Source organism: Tachyglossus aculeatus, chromosome 19 (genome assembly GCF_015852505.1).
Source record: "Tachyglossus aculeatus isolate mTacAcu1 chromosome 19, mTacAcu1.pri, whole genome shotgun sequence".
Classification (NCBI taxonomy): Eukaryota; Metazoa; Chordata; class Mammalia; order Monotremata; family Tachyglossidae; genus Tachyglossus; species Tachyglossus aculeatus.
The window spans coordinates 36,479,709-36,493,137 of NC_052084.1; the positions used below are offsets into that span (position 1 = coordinate 36,479,709).

The window sequence follows — 13,429 nt, forward strand, 5'->3', positions numbered from 1 at the left end:
TTTGAACCCATGACCTCTGACTCCAAAGCCCTGGCTCATTCCACTGATCCACGCTGCTTCTCTACCTCCTCAGGGACTGGGGTTGGAAACCACGTCTGCCTTAAATTCTGCCTCCACAGGGGCTGAGGTTGGAGGCTGTGTCTGCCATAAATTCTGCCTCCTCAGTGGCTGGGGTTGCATCCTAACACCTGCTCATGTGCCTCCCCCCAAGCCACCTGGCTGGTGTGTTATAATTTCCCTTCGGCCGTGGCTCAACCCCGAGCGGGGCAGTGCCGGACCCAGGTGAGCTCTGTCCCCCTCGCAGCCCCTTCCAGGAGAAAGACGGAATCCACTGTCCCAAGACAAACGCGAACGCCAGCAGACAAAACTCCGAGAGACGTCTCCTCCTCGCCTCGCTCCTCCTCGTCCCGAGATTGCTGATTAATCCGGGTTTTCGGATCTAATTAGTATGCTCCTAAGAGGGGAGAATAAAACTTCCATCGCGGGTTAATGAATAGCTCGCCCCATTCCAGGAACACATTTTTTCACGGAGCACTGCACTCTTTTTTATGTTTTTGGTCAAAACTTCCACCCTCCCGTACGGCCGAGTTAATGTTTCATAATGCGATGTGTTCGCTCCTTTACCTAGCTGGTTTTTCCCCATCTTCGTCCCGAGCGAGCCCTCTTGGCTTTCGATTCCTTGCCTACAAAACTTGGATCCTCTCACCCTCAGCCTCATCATCATGATATTTATTAAGCGATTACTATGTGCCAAACACTGTGCTAAACTCTGGGGTTGATACTGGAGGGGTTTTTTTCTGCTCTCCTCCACCACCCTTACTGAGAATGAAAAAAATCATTTTCTCACCTCCCCCTCCAGGGCCTACCGTCCTTCGAAATCCCCAATTTTCCCCCTCCTTCTTCCATTCCGGCGATCGGAGCTGCCACTGAGGGTTCCCCGTAGCCGAGGGAAAGGCTGTATTTTTGTCACTTGACCTACCGCAGAAAACTCCGCAAAGCCTTTGACTTTCTATTTAAAACAAGGACGAAATCCGTTCTTTTGCCTCCCGATTCCGGTGGGAGCCAGAGCTAAAGATTCTCTTGTAATCTGGAGAGGCGGACAGAATAAAGGGTTTGTGAGCGAGACAAGTAGCTCTGTGCGGGAGAGGATAACTAAATCGTTTTTTGGAGCGAAAGGATTTGCCCGAGCTAAAGTGGCCGAAGACAAAAGGAAAAACATAATCTATTTGGGAAAATTTCCAAGATATATCATCTTAACCTTGTAGGAACATTTTTTTTTTTCAGTTTCGCCAATACCCCAATCCAGTCCCCATCTCCTTCTTTAAAGTCTGGTTTATCGTATTTACATAAGAGGCATTAGAAGTGATGTCTCGATTATGGATCTAGGACTAGCTGGCATTTCATTGGAAAACAGGGACGAAGTTTCCCCGTCGCCTTCCACTTGATGCATTGTACCGCCATTTCCATTTAAATACCCCCTGACCCACGGATTACCTCAATGGACCTGGTAGCACGGGTTCTGTAATTTCCTGAAAATGAGATTTCGATTTATAAAACAAGAAACCAATTAGTAACCAAATGAGGCGAAGTAGATCCACTAAAATTGACCTAATCCCACAGGCACCATTTAGGCCAGAGCTTGGCGAATGAATGATGAGCTGCAGTCTAGCGTGGGCTCGAAGCATCACCCAGCTGTGTTATTGCAAGCAGCAAAAATAAATTGATCGAGCTTTCCTTCGGAATGAATTTCATACCCTTGACAAAATATAGATTATGGGTCCAGCGTCGCTACCTCCCCCACAACAAGAGGTGGAAGAGGAGGAAAAGAAGGAAGAAGGGGAGACGGGAGAAGAGAAAAAAGGTTTGTTGTTGCTACTGTTTTCATCTTGAAGAAAAATAAAATAAAGCTAAACAGAAAGTTGTGGGAGTTTGTGGTCGTTGCTGATACACAGAGATAACTTTCTTCTTCCCGACAGATACGGCGACCAAAATACCGGGAAAGAAGAGGAGCAAAGAGGAAGGGAGGAAAGGAGGGGGCAAGAGGCAGGAGAGGGAGCGAAGGCGGGAAGAAGGAAAGGAAGGAAGGACGCAGAGAGGGAAAACGGAAGGAAGGAGGAAGTGAGTAGAGGATGGAGGGGCGGGAAGAGTGGTGCTGAAGTGGAATATGTTGACCCATTGCTTCCTGGAAAAGGTACCAAATCCCTTCTCGAGATCCCGAACTTGGGGGGAATCTGACAATTTCAAACTGCTGCAACGAAAGAAATCTTGGCGTGTCCTGGGCGCCAAATGCCCCGGGTGGGTGAGGGCGCAAGCAAAACCCCCCGCAAACGCACGAGGCTTGCCCACCCAGAGTGTTCCTGCCCCCCGAAGGCGACCTAAAGCCCAGAGACCTTGCTGCCAACCGACTGCACCCAGCCCCTGCTTCCACCTTCCGCCCCTGCCCCCCGGGGCTCCAGCTGCAGGGATAGAGGAAGGAGGGGAGAGGATACTCAGGAGGCTTCAGGGAACCAGCCCAGGGGGATCCCGAGGGAAAACGGGAGGTAGAGCACGTTGGGCCCCCGGGAATGGCATCGCCTCTTTGGCCCAGGAAGTTTGGGCACCGAGGCCAGAAAGGGCAGCAGGGGCACCTGTCGCCCGCCCCGCCCACAACGTGGACACCAGAGCCACATCAGCCCTCTCCCATTCCCCCCAACCCCCGGGCACTTGGAGGGAATAGGGTGGCTGGAGAGAGAGGGTGGCCTGTGAAATCCTGTAATTGTGCATTTGTAGGCTTGGGGGTAAGGGGAGTGTTGATGGGTGGGGTGTGTGTGTGTGTGTTTGTGTGTGTGTCTGTGTGTTTGGAGGTGGAGGTGACCATCAAAAAAATAGCGGTCCCCACTTTGAATAAATTCCTAGTTCTCAGTCGGGCCTGGCTGCAGCTAGGAAAATGACCCGGGTCAGACACAAGGATCAAACACGAAAAGCAGCGTTGCCTAGTGGGTAGGGCCCGGGCTTGGGCGTCAGAAGGACCTGGGTTCTAATCCCGGCTCCGCCACTTGTCTGCTGTATGACCCTGAGCAAGTCACTTGACTTCTCTGTGCCTCAGTTCCTTCGTCTGTAAAATGGGCCTGGATGGACAGCGTCCAACCTGATTAGTTTGTATCTACCCCAGCGCTTAGGACAATGACTGGTACAAAGTAAGCGCTTAACAAATACCATAAGAAAAAAAAAAGCTGCGGTCCTGGATGGGCCAGAGACTGGGAGAGGAGCTTGCAATCTCGGGGGCCCCGGGAACTCTAGGATTCGGAAGGAGTTGGTGCTTGGGGAGGCCCATAGTAGCCGATCCCGATTTTTTGTTTTGTTGTCTGTCTCCCGCTTCTAGACTGTGAGCCCGTTGTTGGCTGGGACCGTCTCTATATGCTGACGACTTGTACTTCCCAAGCGCTTAGTACAGGGCTCTGCACACAGTAAACGCTCAATAAATACGATTGAATGAATGAATGAATGAACCAGCCGATGGAGAACCTGGACGCTCTAGAACCCTTGATTTGTTCTAGAAGTCCCCGGGGAATACTTAATCGGGACTGTTTTCTAAATGCAACAAAAAAAACCAAGGGGAAAACGTGCCCAAAGGGCCAAAGGATGATGGGGTGGGGTCCCTTCCCCTTCCAAATCTGGTCAACTCCAAGAACTCAGTAGCGACAATCTAGAAACAGGAGGGAGAGAGGAAGGTGGTGGGAGGGAGGGAAGGCGGGAAGAAGGAAAGGAAGAGGGATGGAGAGAGGGAAAACGGAGGGGAAGGAGGAAGTGAGGGGGGAATGGACGGGAGGGAGGGAAGGACCTCAGACACAAAAGAAACGGAACCAACTTCAGACCTCGTTGAATGTCCGGGTATCCAGGACCCCAGTTTTGGGTCAAGAAAACAGGCCGAACCCAATCCAAGCCCGGAACCTTGATCCCCTTCTCCCGCCCGGATTTGCGAGCGGATGCTCAGCCTCTCCTGTAAACCTCCGCACGTTGGGAAAACGCCCGGTTTTATTAGCCGGAGGCAGACTGCTCCCAAAGAAAATATGATTCCCCCCACATTGATCTGACCCTGATTGCCGGCCCATAAATCTGCCGGCGCAACCCTTTCGCAAGGACTTTGGTTCTGGACTTCCCATTTCTACGTCCCACATCAAAACTGGAATTAGACAGAGAAAGGCGGCGTGGCGCATACACTGCAGCTTAAAGGCTTTTAAATGAGAAAAACTTCTGTAAGAAAATAAACATTGAAACCCAATGCTCAATCACTACCCGGAGCAGCAGGAAAAACAGCCTTAAATCACCGATCCACGTGGGAAACAGAATCCCCCTGCCTCCCACCCCCCTTTCGGCTCTCGGCTTCTAAAAATACAAGATTGAGGACTTCAGTCCTCAGATCAACACCTCGGCCCCAGTGTGGAGTGGCGATCCTTAATGCCGCCCCCCATCTATGAGATTAACACGTGGAAGGGCTAATTTCAAATCAGTAACCTTTGGTGATTTCAAATCATCTTGATAACGAAGGGTTTGCCCAAGCCCTAAATGGCGATTCGACTGAAAACGAGTTTGATCTTTCCAAGTTTATTCTGTAGATCCTGTCCTAGCCATAAATATCTGCCATGATATGCAAATATATATATATGTGTATATGTATATTATATATATATATATATATAAGTATAAATCAAAGCAAGATAAACTGCTTCGATTTATTCTAATTCCAATTCCCTCCCATAACGAAGAGCGCCGCTGTGTCTGTTTTCCCTTCTGACTTTGGGGTGCCCAGAACTGATTCTTTCCCCAGGTTTCGAGGAGTCCCTCACCCTTCCTCCCCCATCTGCCCAGGCTGTTTTCGAATCAGATTGTGTTATTGTTGGGGGACGAGGCCCTTTGAATGACTTCACAACAAACTTACTCCTCCCCGATGGTTTCATGTGCTCCGGGATAGTAACCGCTAGCTCTCTCATCCTCTCCTTCTCCTGGCTCACTTCCTTCTGTCGGAAGCGTCGGAGGTGAATCAGCCTGAAGCTGGGAAAACACAATTTCCCTCTCCCTTCCCTAGCTAGCAATACTAGAACATAGAGGAACTGATCTTGGAGGGGTATTTTTTCGTTTTTTTCTTAAAGAGGGAAAAAAGAAACATTCGTTTTCACACGGATTCACGACTTCCCTCCTGACTCACCAGCTTTTCGGTGTATCCTTAGGATATTTTTCTGTCCGGAAAATTGATCAGAAACGACACAGAAGCCTTACACGGGAACGGACGGGGAGCGAACGGAGTTTACCGAACGATTTCAGTCGCATCGAGGAATTTAGGAGCTCGAGGTAAAATGAGGGCTTTTCATGAAATGACTTAAAGTGGAAGCTCAGGCCTAGACACTGTCATAGCGATGAGCCTCTTATGACGAGGCGGGTCCTGTAGAAAACGTTTGCTTTCGCCGTTTTCCCTGCCTCTTCGTCTGTCTCCCCAAATCTAAGGAAGTTTTGGAAGAAAGTGGAGACCCCGCCTGCTCCTCTAGCCAGTTTGCCAAGTAATAATAATAATTATAATTGTCAAGCGCTTACTATGTGCCAGGAGCTGAACTAAGCGGTGGGTCCATGCATCCATTTGTCGGTCACGCAGGGATCTCCCACTGCCTTTGGCGATTAGGAGGGGTTGCTTCCTTGCCAGCCCCCCCCACCTTACTCCCACTGGTCCCCGTGGCGTCCTGGTCACTCTGTCCGCGGGGAGATCTAAATCCACGCCAGGCCACCGTCAGAGAGGCGGTGGCCGAGGCCCTGTTGACCCGCAGCCCCGCAAGCACCACCGTATACCATGTGCTTCTTCCGAGAAAACCACCAGCTCCGTGAGCGCCAATAAATTGAAGGGCCCGGCTGGGAATCACGCAAGAAGATGACCTCCTGAGGCTGCAAACTCACTTCTAATAACCCTTATCCCAGAATCCCAGCCCGGTGGCACCTGGTGCTACCCATGCTGCCCTCCCTAGCAGGGCAAGAGACCCAGAAGGCGCCCCGATATCCCATTAATTACACCCATTTGTCCCTCCCCGCCGCCACCCAAATCCATTTCCAGCCCGAGGTAGAGGTGTGGAATTGGATTTTCCTCCAAGACTTTCAGATGCTGCCTCTTGGCTTCAAGCCCAACGTGGACAAGACTGCTTTGAAAACTAAAAAAAAAAAAAGTAAGTGTACTAGGAAAATTGGGAGGAGACCACATTATAATTTCAAAGATCTCCCTTCTTTCCCTTTGCTCTGAAAGCACACGGTCCTTCTCGAAGCGCTCCGAAGCACTTTAAATGTAAATCGTTTGGAGCAAAACGCCTAATTCGAACATCACACCGCAACCCTATTCCCTCTATTCCTGCACCACTGAAACTGATGGAATGATCCGTTTCAATATGCAAATAAAAGAGATTGGTTTGGTGGTTTCCTCTCCCAAAAAATATCCTTGATTTCAATTTTTTTTCAGTTTCCGGGTTTCAGTCCTTTCCCCCGCTTTAACGTTTAGAATTTCCCTGCCCGGAAGAATATAGATCCTAAGGGTTCTGCCCAATCTTTCAGAGCCAAGAGCGACACCAGAGAACGAGCTCCTGAATACCACCAGTTTTAATTCGCCCAATCCTGGACCTGGCCACATAACTGTACGGATACCCGCGCCTTTGCTTGGCATTGGGGTGGATCTGGAAATCCTAAATTCGCCTTCAAAATTTCCGTCTCAGTTTTGTCTCCCTTGAGTAAACCCTAGTGCTGCTAAAATAAGACTCCCGCTTCTCCGCCTGTACGTTTCTGAGAGTTTTTGCTGATGCTCATTCTACCTCAGCGAGTGCCGTCTCCGACCCCATGGCCAAAAGTCGCTTTCCAGCCCTGCTCAGACCAAAACACACCAATATCTCCGGACACCGGAATTTTCATTGGCCTCAAGAGACCCACAGCAGGTCGAGCCCGATTCCAACATCAGGGTTGAGCAGAGTAACATTCGTGCACAAGACCACTCCGGGACATACCTGCTCTTCCTCACTCGGAGCAGCTTCATGCTTCCAACTGCCGGGAAACTTCCATATGGGCTTAGACCCCCTAGTCATCCTTGAGAAATTGGGCAATTCACGTGCTTTGCGGGGGGGGGGAGGGGGAGGAGGGGGCGGGAAGGTGCGGAGAGAGGAGACTACAGAGTAAAAAGGAAAGTCGTGTTTGTTTTAGTAGAACTTTCAGCTGGGCTTAGTGTCTGGAGTGTTGACAACCGCTCTCTTGGTCCAGTTCCCATCCAAACATATCATTTGGGCTGAATATTAACAGAGCAGAAGAGGGACCAACGAAGACGCCAACATCTCACCCAGCTTTTTAGCACCTTCCTGATCTACTTTCTCTTGGGCCTTACCTGCCTGCGCATGAATGAAACACGGGCGCAGCGCAGGCGGGGAAATGTTAGGGGTTTCACATGCTGAGACCTGGACTGGAATTCGAGGCCAAGTTCCAGAATTAGTTAAGTCACTCACCTTCAGGAAACACCACTCTCATTTTAAGGTAGCTGGTTGTGAGTCTGATTATGGATGCTTTGTCCAGCTGAGACGTGATAGCTGAGGGCAAAGGCAGCAATTTAGCCAGTTCATAAAATTCACTGTTTTCTTTCTCCCGCCTAGTCCGGGCTGCATTTTTGGACTTCTCTTTCATTGTGTCTTTTTCCCCCTTTCTTCTGCCAACTTAAGCGCCGCAGATTCATCCAAAACAAACCAACAAACAAAAAAGAAACTTTCAACTACAGCTCCTACTGTGCAAAATGTTAGGCATGATTTCGAATGAAGGCTTTTAAGTCTTTTAGCTGGGGACTGGCTGGGGAAGTCGGGGAGAGAGAGGGGGGGAAAAAAGACCGGAGCTGAAAACGAAAACGATTTACTGAAAAAAAAAATCAGAACGCGAAAGGGCAAGGAAGGAGCCTTATCCAAAGCGGTTTGGAGAATCCGAGAGAGGCTGCTGAGGACTAAACTATACGCCAGCTGGACCCCCGAAGATCCAGGCGTCTCTTCTGTTCCAAACAGCAAACGCTGGTCCTCGGAGCTCAGACATAGTAATCCTCGTCCTTTTATTTTCGGCCGCCACTACCGCGGCCTCCACAGGCGGCCCCTTCAGAGAGGAGGCCCGGCTGCTAAAACTACGTCCTTCACCGGGAGGGAGACGGCATTCGGGGAGATCAGCAGTCTGTCCCAGCTGGCCAGAGGAAACCCTAAAAATAAAATTCGCTTTTACAAAATGACCAGAAACGGGCAGTTTCGCCCTCCTCCCTCCACCCCGCAGTTTCACTGTTTTGGTTGGGTCGTTTGTTTAGAAATAAATCCGGGCAGAGAGGGCAGGCAGTGGATTGAGACTACCTAAAAGGATGGATTAACGTGCGTGTATTCTCTCCCGCCACAAGCAACTCTCTCAATCCCTGCAGATGTATTTCTCCTTCCCCAAAGAGTTCACCGGTTTATCGGAAAAAAAAAAAACCCACAAACCCAACGAGACGGTCTGCTTGCTCTTCAATCCTCCCCCGCCTCCTCGCAAAACAGGTCCGCGGTCCACTAGTGTCCAAGTGACCATCCAAGACCACCCTCCCCACCCTCCCTTAAAGTCTCTGTCCTTTCAGTCTGGCATGGCCGGGTCCAACCCAGACCCCCCAATCTCCTCGGGTTTCCTCCCCACTCCTCTGCGGTGGAGACTGAGAGTTGCTTTTTCAAGGCGACGAACCCCCAGTTTCGTGGGGACCGACTGCGGCCTCGCTGGACTTGGCTGGCCGTGAAACAGGGCTTTAGCGAGACCTGCCTGACCAGACCCGAGCTTAGGGAAGAGTAGGGGGAGGAGGAGAGGAAGAAGAGGAGAGGAAAGAGGGAGAGGAGGGGGAGTAGAGGGATGGGAAGGAGGAAGAAGAGGAAAAGGAGAGGATGGAGAGAAGGGGAGGAGGAGCAGCAGGAGGAAGAGGAGGAGGAGAAGGTGGAATAAGAAAGATGCTCAGAGAGAAGCTGAACCACCCCAGGGCCCCAACCCCGCATCCCACCGCCTAGAATGGGTTCGCGAGCGCCTGCACCTACCTTCGGTCCCGGCAGCGTGCAGAGGGTGAGGAGCGACTCTTTAATTACAATCCCTCAGATGGTCCAACTACAGAAAACTTTGCTGCCCTCCCTACCTCCCCCGGGGCCCCGCTCGGGCTCCTCGACTCAATTTTGTGTTTTGTTTTGGTGTGAGGGAGGTGGGGAGGGGAGACTTTGGAGGGGGAGGGGGGAGGGGCGGCGTCGTGTTTCCCTCCCTGGGAAGTTGAGATTACGCCTGATTGGAAGGGGAGAGTGCCCAGTAACTTCTTTATGGCTAAAAGCCTTTGGAAACCCAACTTCGCTCCTTGGCTCCCACTGCCCGGCCCGCCCTGAATGCCGCTGCCTGGCGCCCCTCGCTTCCTATTGGCCCGCGGCGCCCCCGGGGCGAGGCGCTGATTGGCCGGCGGGGGTTTGAGTGACGTCCGGGCCTCCCGCCTCCCCGCCCCTCGGCGGGGCCGCCGGGGAGACGGCGTCCGACCTCTGACCCGCGCGGCCGCCGGGGCCTCCGGGCCCGGGGGACCCAGGGCCTGGGCCCGGTGGGCGCGGGGGAGGAAGACGGACGGGCAGCGGGGCATTTCAGCTATCGGGGCCGGGTGGAAGGAGGAGGAGGAGGAGGAGGAGGAGGAAAAAATCCTCAAAAATCTCCAGTGGCTACCAGTCAATCTGCGCATCAGGCAGAAACTCCTCACCCTGGGCTTCAAGGCTGTCCATCCCCTCGCCCCCTCCTCCCTCACCTCCCTTCTCTCCTTCTATAGCCCAGCCCGCTCCCTCCGCCGCTAATCTCCTCCCCGTACCTCGTTCTCGCCTGTCCCGCCATCGACCCCCGGCCCACGTCCTCCTCCGGGCCTGGAATGCCCCCAATCCCTCTGCCCATCCGCCAAACTAGCTCTCTTCCTCCCTCCAAGGCCCTGCTGAGAGCTCACCTCCTCCAGGAGGCCTTCCCACACTGAGCCCCCTCCTTCCTCTCCCCCTCGTCCCCCTCTCCATCCCCCCATCTTACCTCCTTCCCTTCCCCACAGCACCTGTAGATATGTATATATGTTTGTACATATTTATTACTCTATTTATTTTACTTGTACATATCTATTCTATTTATTTTATTTTGTTAGTATGTTTGGTTTTGTTCTCTGTCTCCCCCTTTTAGACTGTGAGCCCACGGTTGGGTAGGGACTGTCTCTCTATGTTGCCAATTTGTACTTCCCAAGCGCTTAGTACAGTGCTCTGCACATAGTAAGTGCTCAATAAATATGATTGATTGATTGATTGTGAGCCCAATGTTGGGTAGGGACTGTCTCTATATGTTGCCAATTTGTACTTCCAAAGCGCTTAGTACAGTGCTCTGCACATAGTAAGCGCTCAATAAATATGATTGATTGATTGATTTTATTTTGTTAGTATGTTTGGTTTTGTTCTCTGTCTCCCCCTTTTAGACCGTGAGCCCACTGTTGGGTAGGGACTGTCTCTCTATGTTGCCAATTTGTACTTCGCAAGCGCTTAGTCCAGTGCTCTGCACATAGTAAGCGCTCAATAAATACGATTGATGAGGAGGAGGAGGAGGAAGAGGAAAAGGAGGGTGCAGTTCCAGATCCGACCAGGAGCGGCAGCCGCGGGGGGCCGCAAGGTGCATGGCGCGGGTCACGTGACCTCCCTGAGGGACGGCGCCGGGCGGGCGGCGGCGGCGGCGGCGGCCTCAGGCTTTCACTCAAGCTGAGAGGCAGCGAGGAGTAGCACCTGTATATATGTTTCTACATATTTATTACTCTATTTATTTATTTATTTATTTATTTTACTTGTACATATCTATTCTATTTATTTTATTTTGTTCGTAGGTTTGGTTTTCTTCTCTGTCTCCCCCCTTTTAGACTGTGAGCCCACTGTTGGGTAGGGACTGTGTGTATATATATGTATATATGTTTGTACATATTTATTACTGTATTTATTTATTTATTTTACTTGTACATATCTATTCTATTTATTTTATTTTATTTTGTTCGTAGGTTTGGTTTTGTTCTCTGTCTCCCCCCTTTTAGACTGTGAGCCCACCGTTGGGTAGGGACCGTCTCTAGATGTTGCCAATTTGGACTTCCCAAGCGCTTAGTCCAGTGCTCTGCACATAGTAAGCGCTCAATAAATACGATTGATGATGATGATTTTATTTTGTTCGTGTGTTTGGTTTTGTTCTCTGTCTCCCCCCTTTTAGACTGTGAGCCCACTGTTGGGTAGGGACCGGCTCTAGATGTTGCCAACTTGGACTTCCCAAGCGCTTAGTCCAGTGCTCTGCACACAGTAAGCGCTCAATAAATACGATTGATTGATTGAGTAGTCCTGTTTGCTTCATTCCTGAAGAAGAAAAACCAAAATAACAACAAAAAAGCCCCCCCCCCCCCCAACGACAATAACAAAAAACAACCTTTAATCCCCCCCGCATTTGTAGCCGCCTCAGGGCCGAGTCGAAAAGGCGAGGAACCCCGGAGTCCATGTTTTGTGGAGACAGGCCGGGCGCCGCCTCTCATTTCCCGGGAAAGAGATCAATCAATCAATCAATCAGTCAATCAATCAATCAATTTATTGAGCGCCTACTGTGTGCAGAGCACCGTACTAAGCGCTTGGGAAGTACAAGCCGGCAACATAGACGGTCCCTATCATCATCATCATCAGTCGTATTTATTGAGCGCTTACTGTGTGCAGAGCACTGTACTAAGCGCTTGGGAAGTCCAAGTTGGCAACATACAGAGACAGTCCCTACCCAACAGTGGGCTCACAGCCTAAAAGGGGGAGACAGAGAACAAAACCTAACATACTAACAAAATTAAATAAATAGAATAGATATGTACAAGTAAAATAGAGTAACAAATATGTACAAACATATATACATATATACAGTCCCTACCCAACAGTGGGCTCACAGTCTAAAAAGATCGCCTGTAATACCCTCATTAAGAAATACCATCATTATTCTAATAACCCGTTTGAAATGAATCCCCAGACGAGAGCGTCTCCTTCCCAGAGGGTCCCCTTGGGAAACATCCGGCCCTTAGGACAGTGCCTGACGCATCATAAGCTCTTAACAAATACCATTATTATTAGTATTATTACGGGAGGAAGGAAAAGAAGGAACCCGATTTAAATTCATCGAAAATTTCCTCCCCTCAAACGGGAATTGAGAAACCCCGGGTGCGGAATGACAGAGCGAAACGTTTTTCTTTTAGAGAATCCACAATGTCCAGGTTTACCCTGGGGCCACGGCCTGCTTTCAGGAAGGACCCTGAATAGAGTCAATCAATCAATCAATCAATCGTATTTATTGAGCGCTTACTGTGTGCAGAGCACTGTACTAAGCGCTCGGGAAGTACAAGTCGGCAACATAGAGAGACAGTCCCGACCCAGCAGTGGGCTCACAGTCTAAAAGGGGGAGACAGAGAACAAAACCAAACATACTAACAAAATAAAATAAATGGAATAGATATGTACAAGTAAAATAGAGTAATAAATATGTACAAACATATATACAGGTGCAGTGGGGAAGGGAAGGAGGAAAAGAAGGAACCCGATTTAAAGTTAAAATCCATCGAAAATTTCCTCCCCTCAAACGGGAAATTGAGAAACCCCGGGTGCGGAGTGACAGAGCGAAGCGTTTTTCTTTTAGAGAATCCACAATGTCCAGGTTTACCCTGGGGCCACGGCTTGCTTTCAGGAAGGACCCTGAATAGAGTCAATAAATAGATCAATCAATCCATCAATCAATCGTATTTATTGAGCGCTTACTGTGTGCAGAGCACTGTACTAAGCGCTTGGGAAGTACAAGTTGGCAACGTATAGAGACAGTCCCTACCCAACTGTGGGCTCAAATCAATAACCCACAAATTTTTCCATCCAGGTTCATTGTGTCAACACCTGAAGTTCACCTTAAATCCTCCCCCTTTTAGACTGTGAGCCCACTGTTGGGTAGGGACTGTCTCTATATTTTGCCAACTTATACTTCCCAAGCGCTTAGTACAGTGCTCAGCACACAGTAAGCGCTCAATAAATACGATTGATTGATTGATTCACACCCCGACTTCCCCACCTCTCCTCACACCTCTCCTCACACTCTCCACCTCTATTTGAATCCTTTCCTTGCTCTCACCGTCCTCCGCCCCAGGTGAGGGAGAGAAAGAAGAGTTCAGGCGCCAAAATGGAATTATTTGAATTGTTGGAATTATTTCCAGCTAGGCTTGTTGTGACAATCCTTCTTCCTCAGCCGCACACAACTTCTCTGCCTGCTATTGTACGGGCCGGGGGTGGTTTCTCAAAGTTCACCGCTAAATCCTTGAGAAAGAAAGACTGTGAGCCCCTTGTGGGAAAGGGACTGTGTTCGATCTGAG

The 13,429-nt window shown here is 50.1% G+C and overlaps 1 protein-coding gene across 1 annotated transcript in view; it reads right to left on the bottom strand.

Annotated features, from left to right (window-relative positions):
• Positions 1-7,754, bottom strand: part of SIM1 (SIM bHLH transcription factor 1) — a 61,045-nt gene extending 53,291 nt beyond the window's left edge. The window contains exon 1 of the mRNA XM_038761263.1: positions 7,497-7,754. Within this exon, the coding sequence (XP_038617191.1) occupies positions 7,497-7,671 (175 nt within the window). The 5' untranslated portion in view covers positions 7,672-7,754. The remainder of the gene's footprint in view (positions 1-7,496) is intronic.
• Between the last annotated feature and the right edge of the window lie 5,675 nt (positions 7,755-13,429).